The sequence below is a fragment of the Corvus brachyrhynchos genome, unplaced genomic scaffold, assembly GCF_000691975.1.
Source record: "Corvus brachyrhynchos isolate BGI_N302 unplaced genomic scaffold, ASM69197v1 scaffold293, whole genome shotgun sequence".
NCBI classification, from domain to species: Eukaryota; Metazoa; Chordata; class Aves; order Passeriformes; family Corvidae; genus Corvus; species Corvus brachyrhynchos.
Genome location: NW_008237410.1, coordinates 858,655 through 876,155, shown reverse-complemented (window position 1 = coordinate 876,155; position 17,501 = coordinate 858,655). Strand labels below are relative to the sequence as shown.

Here is a 17,501-nt window from a genome sequence, read left to right as displayed (position 1 = left end):
GCGCCTGGCATCGGCAGCAAAGCGGAGAGCAGAGGAGGCGACGCACGGAGAACTGAGCGGCGCGGCCCGGCCCGGCCTGGCCCGCGCAGCCCCGAACGCGACCCCGGGAAGGGCGCGCAGGCATGAGAAGCCCCGACAATTCCAACACGGGAGCGACCACAGGAGAGAGCAAAGACGCAGCGAGACAGAAAACAGCAGCCACTCGGAAAAAGGAAAAGATCATAGTAACTAAGATCTTAGGGATAGTAAAATGGTATAATGTTAAGCAAAATTATGGTTTTATAACAAGGTGTGACAACCAGCAAGACATATTCGTGCATAGAACTGCTATTAAAAAGAATAACCCTGAAAAATGCATCCCAAGCTTGGGAGATGGAGAAGTCGTGGAATTCAAAATTATACGAGGTAGAAAAGGGTTACAAGCGTCGCAGGTCACTGGGCCTGATGGTGTTCCTGTAAAAGGCAGTATATATGCAAAAAATCGTAGTCATGTTAGACAATATCTCCATTGTAAGTCCCCCCTACAGTCTCCCTTTCCTAATCCCACCTTTCCCTTTTACCCTATGTCCTATTACCCCCAGTGTATTCCCAATCCGTTTTTTCATCCATGGTTTCCCTCACAAAACCATGCTTTTGCCAATTGTTTCCCCAAAAATCCCTTTCCAATGCCGAGTGGGGGATGAAAAGGGGGAGGGAAGAAATTAAACCCTCTCCTGCCTCAGTTTCCCCACAAAGCATGCTTGGACAGTCCTGTCCCACTTCTGTCAGCCTTAAGATGTTCCACAGAATCTGTTTGGACATTCAAAGACTCAGGAGGGTGGCTTGTTTTGTTTTGAAACTGTTCTTGTTATGTTTATCCAGTTGTTTTCATTCTCCTTTTATTAAAATAAAACGGGTGAGGTGTTGGGGTCCCTCCCCTGCCGTGTAGCCCTGGGAGAGGGGCCCTGAGGGCACAGACACGGGGCTTCCCTGCCCCTGCTCAGCCTCGTTCCCATTGGTTGGTTTGTGTTCCCTGCGCGGGCAGAAGGACCCTTGGTCCCGTGACTGGAACAGTTCCTGGGCAGAGCTCCGGCCATGCGGCTGGAGAAATAAACATCTCTCTGAAACAGCTATCAAGAATCTGTCTGTCCATATATATTTCCTTTCCACGGGACTCCTGGTTTGATATATGAGTGTTACAGTATCCCCACTGTAACACAGTTCTGCTGTTTCCAACAAATGAAGGATGTGGACCTGTTGGAGCAAGTCCAGAGGAGGGCCATGAAGATGATCACAGGGCTGGAGCACCCCTCCTGTGAGGACAGTATGAGAGAGTTGGGGCTGTTGAATCTGAAGAAGACACTGGGGAGACCTCAGAGTACACTTCCAGTACCTAAAGGTGCCTACAAGAAGGCTGGAGAGGGACTTTTGACAAAGGCATGTTGCTACATGATAGGACAAAAGGGAGTGGCTTTGAACTGAAAGAGGTTAGATTCAAATTAGATATTAGGAAATTTGCTGTGAGGATGGTAAGACACTGGAATTGGTTGCCCAGAGAAGTTGTGGATGCTTCATCTCTGCAAGTGTTCAAGGCCAGATTGGATGGGGCTTTGAGCAACCTGGTCTAGTGGGTGACCCTAGTTGGAAATAGATGATCTTTAAGGTCCATTCCAACCCAAACCATTCTGTCCTCCTATGAAAATTTGTAACTGTTGGGACTTACAACTACTTTCTGGTGTCTATCTGTGTAGTTATCAAAATGTTTGATAAAAGTAGCTGGCTACAGGATGGCAGCTGATTCAACCTTCCATCCTTACCCTTAAGAATAAAGGCTACAGGATTCAACATTCAAGTGTGGAGAGCTCAGAAAGTTTGTTTGGTTTTGGATTTGGTTTTTGCTGGGGTTTTTCTTTTTGTATACAGGATTAGAGGCAACTGAAAAGAAAAAAAAACCCTCTATATTTGTTGGAAATCCATTTATACTTTTCAAATTAAACAAATGCTTTCACATGAGCAACAGAGTCACTACCATAACAATGTCAACTGTCAGTTGCTGGTCATGCATGACAGATTCACTCTGTTATTTCTACTTCACATTTAAGGCTTATTCTCCAACTTTTAATTATGCTCTAATACGTTGTGAAAGATTTAATTTTATTGAGCAAAACTGATCCTTAAATGATTTCAGAACCAAAGCTGAAGACTTTAGAAATGAAAGAATTTCAAGGACAGCAATCAAACTGTTAGCAATCAAACTCTTATTCTACTATTGGCAAAGCAGAATTTGACCTAATTCCCATTTTTTTTGAGCTACATCAGCAGCACAGTTGTTATAACCTGTTACACCTGTGCGTACATGTAGAGTGTGTATGGCTGATGTTGAAAAAGTTGCACTTTGGCTTGAAGAATGGTGAGACTTATAAGAATCTGGCCTGAATCTGAGATAAAAAAAATCTCTGAACTCAATGAGTACCTACATAGTGCTTTTGAACTGCAGCTCATAATTAGAACTAAGCAAAAATATCCCCCAAAGAACATGAAACCAAACCAGCCAAAATCAAGACCCTTGAAATTAACATCAGTTTGGGCCAAACAGAGACTATTGAATATGATCATAAATATCTTTGACACAGTCATGCTTCTTTTCAAATAATGTTGCATAAAGGCATTATACCAATGTAGTTGGAAAGTGATTTGTTAACAAGGGCAAATCTCAGACCAAGCTAAATTTGTAGGAAACAATCTATGATACGATTAATTTTACTAATTGAAAGCTTGCCTAATATCAGGACATACTGTGATTTTATTTCAAATTAGGGTTATACCATGGTATGTTAATTCACAGCTGAATGATCCAGCAAAGCAAGATGTGAGTAGTTGTTCCTTAGTATCACACACAAGGCTTTTAACAGAGCAACACTAAAGACAATAACTCCTAGCCTGTAGCTCATTATCTTTTAAAAAATCTTTAACAAACATGAGAGAGACATAGGAAACTTCCAATTTTCTCTGCATAAGCAACGTTTCTTTCTGACGTGCCTCTTTCTGCACTGCCTCCTCTCTTTCTCCTAATTTTACAGTGTAGAAAGCCACACAGACTGGTGTGGAGCAATAACTTTTGAAGCAAGTCCACTGACTGATTGCTATGATCACAGTTGAACAGATCGAACTCCAAAAGAAGTGTCTTTATCAAGGAGCTGCCAATTGTATTTCTGCAGAAGGGTGGGAAGTGGACTGTCAAGTAAAAGCTCACATAGCAGTACTGGCCGTCTTTCTGGGGTTTAGTCTTTTAAGCATACCTTTCTCTTGTAGCTCAAGTGCAAGTAAGATGGTAGGTTAGAGGGATCAGTCTCAAATTTCAGTTTCTGGTGGACAAGATCAAACTGATTTCAAGCACGGAATCAGAGGGATTAGCCATCAGATCCCCTCTGAATATTTGTTTAAGGCCTAGCATGCTAAGAACTTAATGTTAAGAAGAGTTTCAATTGTTACTATTGTACAAAAGTAGTTAGAGAAACACAGGCAGAAGACCAAAGGGTAGACACAGGCTGCCTGATTTGCACAGCATTATAGGGAATTTGAAACTCAAAATATAAAACTTCAGAATTATTATATCTTCCAATATATCTATCAAGGGGAAGATACTGAAATAAAACTTCTTTGTAATGATCTGGAAACTTGTGAAAATAAATGAAGTCTTCCATATGCAACATAAGAAGGATGAAAAACTGTCTCAATTTTCAGATGTGTTGTGAGTGGGGAGCTAGGTTTCATGATATCTATGCACAAGACTGCCACAGTAAGCTCATTCGTACTGAATATTCACAGAAGCCCATATAGACTGCTGGGGCAAGATGTTATGCTGATACCTCAGAAACAGGAAATAGGAATACTGCTAACATAGACCTTTTCAAACACTATTTTCTATAACACATGGGTTAGTCACTGCTTGGGAAAAAACAAGCTAATTTGATGTAAACTGTTTTGTTTCACAGTGAGGGTACATGCCCAGCAGATATTGTCCTTCCTCCTCCCTCCATCTTCATTGTAAGAAAATATCTCCCTTTTTGTTTCGTGTTGTCCTTTTCCCTCAACTTTCCTCTCTATTCTTATGTTCCCAGATTTCTTTTCATTCCTACGATCCCTGAATATTTCAGACTCCTAAATTTCCTTCAGAAACTTTCTCTTGCACATAATTTTTACCCTCCTCTAGAAAACCTCTGACTATCTTGTACATAGGTGAGTGTACAAATATTCAGTGCTGAGAAATTGTTCATAATTAAACCAACACATAAATTATATGGATATGTATTGTTTTTCTAGAATTGCTAGTGAAAAGGAAGACAGAAATAATAGACAGTAAAAAAAAGGGAAAGGGAAATAGAATAACCAGAAGAGAAAAAGAGTGATCTGATGTTCTTGCCTTTCCCAATAATGAAGTAAATTGTTACTGATATTATTAAGGTCAGAGAGGGAAAAAAGAATTTTTTAAGGTGAATATCTGTTGAGTTTGTTGCAAGTGAAAGTTAATTTAGGAACCAGGAATTAGGAAAATAACATTTTTTGGCTGAATTCATTAGTCTGTTTTCTATGTAATATATATACATTTTGTTCTATGTGTGAAAGTGGAAGTGACGTAGAATGAAAAAATCAGACAAATCGGAAAACCATAAAATAATTAGATTTAGATTGCAGATCAGTAGAAAAAGTATATAATCTAGGATCTTTAAATATTGAGTAATGTCACAAAGCCACTGAAAAGTTCAGTCACGGCAATGGACCAAAATTATGAATTCTGTGGCTTTGTAACCATTTCTTGTGAGAGAGCTTCAAGCAAAAAAAAAAAAAAATTATGAATTTATAAAATAGCTGTATTCATGCCTGTTTCAGAGTCTTAAAACAATGGTAAGTAGGCAATTATAGAAAAGCTTAAGCCTTGCAGGTTTTGGAAAATTGGAAGAGAAGTATGTCAGTAATACTACCTGAAAATAAATAGTATAGATTCTCAGAGTCTTCCACAGGTATCCATATGTGCTGTCATCCCCCAAATCCCTCCTGTCTCTCTGTGACTATTCTGAAAGCCTCACCCAGTAAAGAGCCTTTGTGGAACCCTGACATGTGCCTCTTGCCTCCAGGCTAAACCTCACAGGTAATCAAAGAGTTTGTTGTTTTAAAGGGTATTCTCTGCAAAAGCAGAAGATCTGCTACTCCCTGCCTATGTCAGAGAGCCCGAGTGGTTTTAAGCATAAGAAATTACTGCCGAGGTCTAAACAATGAGTTTAAATAATTATCAAGTGTGTTCAGTCCTCCTGTGCTTTTCATGAAAACAGCTCCTGAATACCTGACCTGAATATGAGAGAGTTACAAGATTATGTTCTGGTTGGTAGTTTTATTGGTGTCATAATAACAGAGCAAAATGAGTCTATTATCTCCTCTTTTTGTATTTTTCCTCTGCTGAAGGGAAATAATTTTTTAGCTCTCTCTCTTTTCAGACGCTGGGTAGGAACAGTGTTTGCTCCTTCTGCTGGTGCTACCTGATAAACAGGATGAAGAAAAAGACTAATGGAATTTGTTACAGAAGATGCTCTCTGGCCACATTCTGTTTCGTGCCTTACAACCTATTGTCCATTAAAAAAATCAACAACAAACCAAACCCCCACAAAAACTGACTGTGAATTGAAACAACTGCCATATTTTGGAAGTGGACTGTGTATTATCCTAACAGACCCTGCAAGGACTAGGCTTTTATTTAAACTATCTCACTTCTGCAGAATGGGATTCCTCAAACCAATGTATGAGAGCGGAATTTCCAATAGATTTGCAACATGGCTTGCAGGAAAGAAAATCTGCTAAGCAAGAGGAAGAAATGTGAGCGACAAATTCAAGTTATTTGATGTATCTTAGAACTACTCTTCTGGAAGAAAATTAACGTATTTTACTTTTTGTATTTTAGAAACATTTCCAAGAATCTGAGCCCACCAAATTTACTCTGTCTTGTAGAAGTAAGTACCTATGTTTGAAAGTTACTGTGATTAAGATGTTATTTGGAAAAAGTATGGCTTTTCAGTATTTTCTAGTGTCAAATACTTTCTATAAAGGGAACCTTGGTGAGGAAAGTAGTAGTTCATACAGACCTCTAGTGTTTTCACTAAGAATGTAAAAAAATGCATTAACTAGCGCCAATTTTACTTGTATCTCTCTTCTTTCTTCCATGACAGACAACTATTCATCATTAAATAAATACATACAGCGCATTAATTTTCACTTATGTTTCTCTCTGGGCTTTCCACCTAAATTTATACTGCTTATAGCAAACAATCAATAATAAAAAAAAGATTGAAAAATCAGACGATTGAATCCCAGCTGATAACCAGATGTATATAACACATGCATTTTCAAAGACCATCTCACTGAAGAGCTATTGCCTGCTTATCCAGAAATAATCCCATTCTCTGCAGCTGGCAGTAAATGAATCTCTTTTCACTAGACTCAGAAAAAATCAGTTGTTTCTCTTTCACTCTCCCTGTCTCTTCTGTGTTCAACAATATGGGACGTGTTATTAAATGACATCTAACAGAGAAGACAAATATTTTTACACATTTGACAAACTTACTAGCTGCCGTGACAGCATTTTCTGCCACTGCATGTGTTGAAGTTATGTTGATCACATGTTATTATGGAAGTTACATGTAATTATAGTTAGATACCAAAAATAATTAATTCAAATAATTTCTACAGTGCAACAGAGTTATAAAATAATTATGGTGTCTATTCATTATATAATACTATTACAAGGCTTAAAAGATGTTGCATTTTCTATGTGTTACAAATGAGATTTTAATTTTCAGGCTCAGACCAATGACCAATTACAAATCTGCATGCATTATTATCTGAAATTTATCAAGTGCTAAACTTTTACATGCAGATAGCTGTGATAAATCAGCTGCCAAGAAATAGCTGGTGGTTAATAATTGGATAACCAATGCAATTATCTAGAGAGAATGATAACTGTTTTGTTGAGGTGATAATTATGTATCATTACTATTATGAAATTGCCAAATATGGAGAGCTGATGTGGGTAATTAAAAGCTGTTGGTATTTTAAATATATATTGCTTTTAAAATATTATACATCCTTTGCACAAAGCAGGACGAACTTAATATGAGCTGACACTTAGTTGTTCTTTTTGCACTGACCATTTTGCCATATCCATGTCTTTTTATCAAGACTCTTGACTTGCCTTGTCTTTTAAGTCTGAATCTTTCAAACTTTTCTGCATGAAGTTAATTTGATGCATTTTCAGTGGTGGATTTTTACCAAAACTCTTGCCTTTGATATTAAACCCTTCCAGGCTCTCTGAGCATTTGCATGACTCCTTTTTTATACTAAACCTACATGAACATAAATACTGTATAACCTGAAGAGGAAAGAAAGTCCAGATACCTCTTGGTCTTGCTTAGGCTGAATATGAACAAACCCCAAAAAGTGTGGAAGTAACGTTTCTGGAGAGAAGCATCCTGTGCCCTTACTGCTATCACTCAGCATTCAGCACTAACAAATATCTCAGCCTTCCCTAAGGATTTTATCTTCACTTCTAAGAGGAAAAGGAAGACAACACAAATCTCAAATTCAACTTTGTACTTTAGCCCAAAATTATAATACTGCATTCAGATACTCTTATCTGAATAGACTGTATACTTGAAGAATTTTTGCTCCTGCATGATACCATTAGAGACTTTTGTTAAAGATGTTACTATCACTTCAGTGCCAAATTACACTCTTGTCTTGCACAGGGAATAAAGGAGAGTGGATTTTTCTTCTCTGCTATGTATTTTGCATAGAAAGAAGGATAAATGGAATTGCCTTTACCAAAGGAGTACAGGAGCTGTTCTCTCCCTGCACTCGAGACATAAACTACAACAGCAAGAGGTCTGCTCCTCTCTGGCTGCTTTCTGAGAGTGGGGCAGAATGCAACATTTTATTAACCAATTTTCCTTTGTGGGATCTCTCATGGGAAGACTGCAGCCTTGCATATACATGCAGATCTCAACAACCTGTGGCAGTCTTGAGGTCATATGTTGCCACACTTCAGGTTCCCAAAACAATTAGCAATGGAAAAGCACCAAGAAGTCATATGCTTAGGCACAGGAAAATGAAAAAGCTTAATTAGGTCCTGCAGGCAGTATAATGAAAATGTGGAAACAAATCTGTTACAGAAGATAGATGAATGTGAGGCTGGTGTGCAGGATCAAGCCATCTGTAGGCAGCCAAAAGTAATTTAAATTGGTGTTTTGACCAACTCTGGCTGCAAGAGCCATTAAGGGCACCCATGTGTTAGTTTAATTGTGGTTAACTCAGCATTTCTTCTGCAAACATTACTGTATTTTAAAAGCCTGGTGGATGCAGCTGTCTGGGTTAAAACTTTAGATACAGGTCCTGGCACATTCTCTGTAAAAGAACTCCCCAGTTTTTGTGGGACTAGGAAACATCTCTTTGATATAGTACCAAGGAGGTGGATGTTGGCTTGGGCCCCTCCTCAGAACATGGTGGTCTAACCCTCTGATGCCCTCCTTGGGGGTGGACAAAATACAGAAGTAAAAGGCAAAAGTAGCACACAGGGAACAATTTTGGAGGTTTTGTCTATCTCCATTGTTATGAAGTTGCATAAAAGAATTCAAGTCCATTACAGGAAAATTTCTGAAAGGTTCTGGAAAAAAGCTAAGTCAATTTGTGCAGATTAGAATTCCCAAGAGGAACCAGTTTTAGTGACAAAGTCACGTACAATAACTATGTGGATGTAATGTGTATTCACACCAATCTGCTCATATGGAAACAAACCCAAACCCTAACCACAATACTTCCTTGTAGGCAGACATCCCCAAATATGTTAAAATTGCCAGCATGGTTCTTAAGATCATGATAAGAACTACAGAAATAGGATTTACTATTTCATGGCAAATAATATAACCCCTAATATTGTCCTTTTTATTTGCTTCCTGGATTTTTATACTTTCAACTTTGCTCCTCAACCACAATGGCATGCTACTTCTTTTTTTAATCTTAAAGTTGAGATTCTCAGGTAATCACTTCATTATGAGAGTGAAGGCCCCCAAAAAACCAGCTCAATAGGACAAATTACAAATTGGAGTAATGAAAGTTATTAACAGAAGAGACTGAATTTGGTAATGAATTTGGACATTGCAAAGCATGCAAACCAAGAGCCACACACCCTCCAATTATTTTCCTATAATTTTGAGTTGGTAGAAAGTAGAAACAGCAAGCAATTAATTAAAAATGTACTCAAACAACCAGAGTTTCTTTATGCTACAGAAAGCAAGACATATTTCAGTCCTGTTTATGCTAACTTGTTGAGTTCTTTTGATCATAATTTACATGCTTTCTTGCATGTTAACTTTAACTCACACTTCAGAATTTGAAGTTGACTTTTAGTTCTGCAGTTCATACAACAGTTTGGAAGTTACTGATAATTACATGGTAGAACTAACCCTTAAATGGATATTCTGTACGGGACCTTTTGTCTGCAGTTTATATTCTTGATAGCACAAAGTATGGTGTGAAAAAAGGAAAATGAGAGTGAAAAGATAAAACATAAAAAGATACAGTTCTGAAGGAAAACGGAAGGAGAAAGTTATTGGAAAGTTTTAAAGAAAGAAGCTGAAAGGAAAACAGTGCATGAAAAATGAAATTCAGACTCAGAAGTAAAATATAGATAATTACCACTAATACATATATTAGCCTACATTTTATAAAAGAATGGTACTTTTTAGAATATGGCCCATTTAAAAATAATTTTTTTTAGAATGATGAGTTATCATTTTAATATAGAGAACTGTTAAAGTGGCTGTGGCACTATGAAGGCAATGGCTGAAATATGCAAATCAGTACAGTGTTCTATAATTAGGCTAAAAATGTGATTTTTTTTTCTACTTCATAAATTTGATTTTATTTCTGCTATTGAAACATTATCTATTTTTTTTAAATCTCTATCAATTATTTTTTCATGGTTTAGACAAGTGGCATAGATGATATGTAGAACATTTTCTGAATAATGTCAGTGAAAATAAATTAATAAACCATCTACCTTTTAATGCAACATTTAACTCCTACCTGTATTTTAGTATAAGCTTTGTTTAGTCAATAAGAGCAAAACATACCTCTTAGTATCTTTCTGGGAAGGAAAATATCCATGACTGCTGACTTTATTATCTAAAACCTATGTTTTCTAAGCTTAAGTATAGTAAATAACCATAATGTTGAAACAGGACGTTTATGCTCAACATAATCTTGTAAATTATACTGTATGGTTGTTGAATATATAAATATCCATGAAAATATACATATTCCTACTTACCCAACGGACAGGAAAGGCTCCTTTGATTCAAGTCTGTCAAGTGAATAACAAAAGTTTTAAACATATGTATTTATTGTGTTTAAGAACAATTATACAATGAATTTAAAACAGCCATTCTCAGTATCAAGTTTATTTAATGGCACACATGAATAGAAGGGCATGATTCATTTTACTATGAGCTTAACTCTGAGAAAATCCTATTTACCTAATGAAATTTGGTCTAGAAATCAAGTATTTACAAAGAAGCACATCTAGGCCCTTTATATTTCACAGATTCAGATGATTTGTGTAGATATTTGCATAGAATGGCTAGAGTGAACAAGAAATACTTTGTTCTTTTTGTTGCCTTTTTTTTTTTTATTCTTGATGTTCAGGATTAAACTTTAAACACGCACTTCCTTTTATTTTTTTTTTGTTGGTTTCCAGTATCCTATGCTCATATGACATGATCACTTCACCATTATGAGAACTTCTGTCCCATTTGCCAGAACTGGCCTTGTGCTGGATCTGGGTGTCAGATCCAGAATCATGCCCAGTTCTAAACCCAGTGGTTAAAAGTGCTCTCCCACTCCCTGCTGTTGCTGCTGTCGCTGTGAGGAGATGCAGCACCTGCACACTGGCAGGAGCCTCTTCTACTGGTAGTTTCCATCCAGCCAGGATAGATATAAGAGTCCTCATCGATGTTACCAGGCAGTGTTTCTGCTCTGGTATCTGCAACAGGCTGCCCTTATTTTTTTAGTGTGTTCTAGCTTCAGTGAGTTTACAGGATAATTAGTATGTGTTTTTAGGATCCTTTATAAATGTGTTTAAAGTTTACAGCTGACTAATTTTGAGTGGTTACATGACATGCAAAAATGTTCCGTTGTGATGTTTCCCACTGAGCATATTGTGTTAGGAAGAGCAGCAAATAAACACCCTGGTCATTAATATCTCTTTGTAGCCTTTAAAAAAAGTGTTTCTAATGCAGCAAAGTGTATCATGTGTGGAACTGAACATTTCATTTATGAGTCTGAAGCCAATTTAGTCCCACAAAGAAATACTTGAAATATAATTAATTTTAAACAATCATAATCAATTGTAAAATAAAGTACAGTAAATAATAAATGTTTTAAGACAAGAAAGTCCTCTTTGTAAAAAAAATGAGTACTGTTGTAGTTATTATTCATTCAGCAAAAGTTTTGTGCAAAAACTCACAAACCAATAGACCAGTTTAGTTGTTACCACCATCTAAAATCCAAAATGTATTGAAAACACAGTCCCTTTTCTGTTGTCCTAATGACTATAGTTCACCATTCCATTTCTTTCTGGGGTTGAAATCCACACGCAACTAGAAGAATAGAAGAGGAAACACCGATGGCTTTGCATATACCTGGAAGCACAGTAGAAGCCCAAAGCTGCATGTCCTTGTGGTCAGGGGGATGCTTATCCAGGGCAGTCCCAAGAAAATCTGAGCTTGCCATTCTCTGTGCTTAGGCAGAGCTGCCAGAGAGCAGTAAAATGACAGGGCCCTTCATGGGGGCGTTTCATCCTTCTCCTGCAGGTTCTGTGCACTAATGTTACTCTTTTGTTTTCTGCCTAATGAAATGAGTAAGTCAGGGGAAGCACGCCGTGTTTGGCTGGAGAGATTCACTATAAGCAAGATGAGCAAAGAATGAAAGTCCCAGAACATACTTACATACTTCATAATACAGAAGTTTTGTGATCAAGAGAGACCTGGCACTATCTTGATGGAGGACATTCTGGTGGATTTTATTTGAAAACAAAAAGTGTGTGATAGAATGCCCTGTGGAAAATACTGCAATTAAAAATCTATTTGCAGTCCATTCTCAAGCTGGAATTCAATTTGATTTAAATAGTGCTGCCCTAGGTTTGACCTCTCTCTATATTTGACTAAATGGTTTTAGATAATTTGTTGCATTACTTTTAATTAGTACAAGTGTTCCTCATAGTGAAGGAACACAATTATCTCTTGGCCTTTTATCTGGTAATTCAGTATATGGCAAATTATTATAAAGGTTTAAAACCACAACACAATATGAAATAACATCCTATATCATCTTTACTAGTGACATTTATCAATACAAAAGGATTTTTACCTCTCTGTTCAACCTAACATATGCTGAATTTTCCATGCTTTTGAGGAATTCTTGCATAATTAAATATGATGTTGCAAAAAGAGTAATCCTGATAAGTTTAGAGAAGGGCTCTCATAACATCCAGGAAAAATCTTAAAATGGAAACTGTCTTCTTTGCAAAAATACATTGAGTGTGCAAGAAAGTTGCTAAGTTGGACAGTAAACAAAGGCAATCGTGTTTTAATTATGTAGGAATGGTAGTGAAGCAGGAGAGATTGAGATTTTTTCTTTCTTTCCTGAAATGGTTTTCTCATCAGAAAAGATCAATTTGTCAATATGCCAAGGCAGTACATCAGTTTGAATAGGTGGGAGGGAAGCTAATCAGTGGCACGACTGGGACATGGCAGATTGAGGTAGTGCTTCCCTTTGATTCTGAGCTAAGATTTTTTAAAAGGTCTGACTCCCTTACCTACATATAATAGATAAGTTTTGCAGGAGGAAAAAGAGTTTTTACACTATGTAAGTTGCTCAATTAAAACCAGTCACTGTAAACAGGCATAGGCAATTGATTACTACCCATTGATATGCTACAGTACTGTCACAAGGTGTTTAAAATAAGGATCCCACAGATTTCCCATTTAGTGTTATTCCCCTTGCAACCTGTCTTGGAGAGACACTTTACAAGGTCTGATTAACCCAATTGTGCATTTTATTATTTTCTTTGGTGCTAAGTTTGCTTATATAAATGGCAATTATCTAAATTCCATCTTTGACATGGACTGAACATCCAGATGGACAAATTTTCAAGGTTTGCAGACAAACAGACAGGGAAACGTGACTAGACTAAGGGCGTGTGAATTTCTCTTTGACTTGTAAACAAATCATGCAATGACAGGAATATCCCAAAGTAAATTCTACTTTACTGGCATAATTGTTCTATTAAGATTACAGGCAAGACTTCTGCATTTGAGGCCTGACCCAAAATACATAAATCTTTATAATTACTTGTTAAAGAATCCTCTCCTCTCCTTCCCAAAACTGTTTACAGGACAAAGTGAGTAACAATAACAATATCAACGCAGTACACAAGCAAATCGATTTTAACCAAGGATTCTCCAAGTTTATTAATTATGAATCAATATATTCTTCCTTGTGGTGGTCACATAATTTCATCTTTAAGCACTTAGTAGGAAAAACACATAGAATTTAAGGAATTTGTTAGAGTTCTTATTCTGACTTGTTGAAAAAACAAAACTGTCTGCCCTGCATCAGAGAAAGGGGTCAGGAACCAACATTTTTTAAGATGAGTCATCATTTTGTGTTACAACCTTCATATCAGAATTCCCAAGGAGGATTAGCTGAGTGTGTTGCTGACATCACACATTTTCTGTTTGACTATAGAAAGCATGAATAGTGACTGCAGTTTTCAAGGGGATTGGAAGCATTTTTATTCAAGCCAGATAGGAAAGTCAGGACAACTGAAAAGCATTTTGGACTTCAGTATTGTGTTAATGAATATTTTGATTGACTGATGTGGCTGACTTATTTACCTGTCAAGTATATATTTTTTGCACTGTACAACTTTAGGAACCAAGGTTTTAGCAGGATCAAGGACTTAGCAGAAATAGGTGTAGTGAAAGAATACTCAGATTTATGGCTCACCCTGTTTATCAATGCATTAAATTTTAAAATGACAAGAACAACTCAAGGGACCTTTCAAAACAAATTTAGGTTTCCATTCACAGTAATCAAACATGGATGCTTTTTTCTCTGCATGTTGAGTTTGTGATTTGAAGTGATCAAAAAACATCTTTCTTCAGAACTTTTTAAGCAGTGTTAAATAGTCATCTAATTTCTTTCTAAAGCATATGCATTATAACTTTTGCTACATCCCAATATTTCTATTCAATGCAAGTAAGCCTAATAAAAGCACGTTTTAATTTACAGAAGAAATACAATTTCATATAACTTCTGCTACCTACTGAGTCTGAAAGAACAATTGCTGGTGTACACTAGGTAATCCTTCCTTTCTGGTTTCTGTGACTTAATTTCAACCCAAGATAATTTTCGTGGACATTGTCAGTAACCATTGTCACACAGAATTAGGTAAGAAGCTCATTTTGTCTTCTGAAGCTACCATAAATATCTTTATAAATGTTGGCAAGTTTTATCAAGAAATTCTGTCATATTCTGGAACAAATAAATTGTAGAATGACTGTATAGAAGACCTATCAGAAGTGTTTCAGGAAAAGAGGGAATGGAAGAATAATTTACAGGATTATCTCAACTTTTACAATTGTTCCTAATAAATTTAATAACTTCTGCTCCCATCTGGTGGTTGACATTGCAATTGATAACTCTGATTAGAAAAACAATAACAACAAACTGTTGTTTTCATGAATATTGCATAATGTCAAATACTGTGTATTAGTTTTTGCTGTGCCTCAAGAAGTTGCATTCCACAGAGCCAAGTGCCTCTGTTATTTATTGAAACATAAAAATTCTAGCACAAAATAAAATACATCACTCAAACCACGGATGGAAACTAACGTACTGCAAACTCAAAGTGTCATTTCTCAGTGCAAACTTAGTCTTTTGATGCAATATCTGACTTGGTGGATAAAAGATAAGACAGATGATAGGCAAGACTTAGTCTCATTTTTAAAGCTCTTGATATTTCCTGATATGAGAGTCTCATAATCAAGCTGAGAAAATAAAATCTAACCCCAGCATGATCATGAACATGAATAAAGCAGGCCACATTAAATAATAGGAACACTCAGTGTTATTCTTTATTTAGTTTTGGTTTGAATAAATTATTTTTTAAAAATGTGACTGCCTGCAAAATAAGTAACAAAAAGCTGTTTTTTAATCATTTAGTGAGTAGAGTGAAAATCTGAATTTTTTTTGATAAATTGAAGAATTAGTCTAAATTCAGTGTAGTGAAATTTTTAAAAAAGAAAAGCAGAGTGAGAATTCAAGAAGAAGAACATTCTATATATATATGAAATGAAGGACAACTGGCTGCATATTGCAAAAAAAAGGTTTCAAGAGAGGAAGAACTGAGTAACAGGAGACTGCTAGTTATGGGGACATATTAAAACATCTTTCCTCAGAGCTGATTGAGAAGTGTCCTTTAATCAGCACATGCTTCCTCTCTTCTAGTCTCAGATCATAGTTAATCAAAGTTCAAAACTGAAATATTCACTGTGAATATTTAGTGTGCTAAAACTAAATTTTACTAATTACTGAAGAATTTATTCAATAAGAAAACTGCTACACTAGTAAGCTCTCTAGGGATAAACAGATTATCAAATAAGATTATCCCTTTGGCTACCAGACTCTCTCTATGCAGATCTATACATAATCCTTCATAGATATATAATACATATTTAGTCCCTTATGAAAGTATCACAACACATTATACATTCTGACTGATTAAAAACGATACCTTTTTTCTAATATTTTGTGACTTTTGACTAGGTTAATTATTTAAGATTGAGAATAATTTAGATCATTTCTTGAAGCATTAGCTTTTCCCCAAGTCCATGAGGAAAAAGTTGTACCCAGAAGTTAACTGCCCAGGACATCTGTAGGTGATATGGCTCTTACACAGCTTAATTTCTGGCGACAGAGAAAATTGAAATTATAGTTGGTCCCCATGAGACAGCTTGATTTGAACATTTTCTGTCTAGGAATGTTTCTGCTCACTGTTGGGTTTGGTTTGCATTCATGCACTTATTCTGTATTTAATATGCTGCAAGACAGAGGTGTCTTTACAAGTCTTTAGTCTTTTCAGTATTTTGAAGTGAAAGAAATGGAATATTTGGCCCAGCATATATTTTTTTATATATATATATAAAACATGATTTGTAAGCATTTTATATGTCTGGACAACAGAAAATATGTGCAAGGGTTTTTTAAAATTAATTAAATTAAATTTTATTTTATTCTATTTTTAAAAACACTGCAAAATCACCAACTATTGATCCAGTGCATTTTATTTAGCCAGTTCTACTTAGCACCTAACCATGACAGGGCAGTGCCATAGCACTATCTGCAGGAAAAGCTTTTGAGGGAGAACTTAGCACAGGATGCTGTTGACAATACCTGATGTCAGCCTCTACAGATGTGTAGCACATGTACCAGAGGTATCAGGTGTACATGGCACATGACCAAATTTAGCTCGTTTCCTAGCAATATCTGAATCTTACATCATTTATAAACATGAAGTTCTCAACACACGTTTCAGGGGCCTCTAGGATTTTTTATTCCATGGGTAGTTAGGATAGATAACCTTTTAGCCATTAGTTAGCAGAATGTAACTAATAATCTGTTTGGAGTTATCTTTGAAGTTTGACAGTTGAAAAACTGAATAAAAGGTATCTTTTCTACAGAGAGGAGACGCTTTAAAGGGAGTGCCTCTTCCCTGTACTAATTTTCACAGCAGCAAGAGGTTAGGATGAGACTTAAACCAACATATGCAATTGTCATACATGAAATCCCTATTTGTGCTTGGTCTTTGCATATTAAGTGCTTTAATTAATTAATTTTGAGTTAAATATTTTTAAATTGAATCTTAAAATTAACCCATCAGCCCAGGTACAAAAATCAAGTTCCATTATCAGTGTTTTCAATTGTTCAAAGTAGTTTATTAAGAGAGTTGCACCCTTCCCAGTTAAAAAGTCCCCAGTTAAAAATTACCAACTTGCTCCCTTCTCAAACTTCAAACCACCTATACACCATAAGAGTTATCTTTCCTGTGTTTACTGTATACTTTTACAAGTGTTTTGAGATGTGTTGGATGTATTTTAATACTTTTTTTAGGTGTTTTTACTTGCATTTTGGTTCCAAGGCCAAAAAACCCCAGTTCTAACAGGCAGCAGCTATTTTTAGTCCCAACAACCATTACTCTGCAGGCAAGCTTCACGGCAACCTGAATTTTAATGAAAGCATTTTAGCTCCCTTATCTCAACTAATACCACCCCTCTGACAATGATGAGCCATTGGTGGATGGAGATGATCTATCAAAGGGAAAGCACCAATCACTTTAAACCGAAGGGGCGGGCTGTGGG

General features: G+C 36.4%; 1 protein-coding gene across 9 annotated transcripts in view; it reads right to left on the bottom strand.

The window, feature by feature from the left end:
* The window catches only part of RALYL (RALY RNA binding protein-like), a 387,338-nt gene that overhangs the window by 47,621 nt on the left and 322,216 nt on the right, over nucleotides 1–17,501 (bottom strand). For 7 of the 9 annotated variants that reach the window (XM_017731047.1, XM_017731048.1, XM_017731051.1 and 4 more), the window contains one exon: nucleotides 10,352–10,384. The exons of the other annotated variants lie outside the window; for them this stretch is intronic. In XM_017731047.1, coding sequence (XP_017586536.1) covers nucleotides 10,352–10,384 — 33 coding nt within the window. The remainder of the gene's footprint in view (nucleotides 1–10,351; nucleotides 10,385–17,501) is intronic. 9 annotated transcript variants of the gene reach the window in all.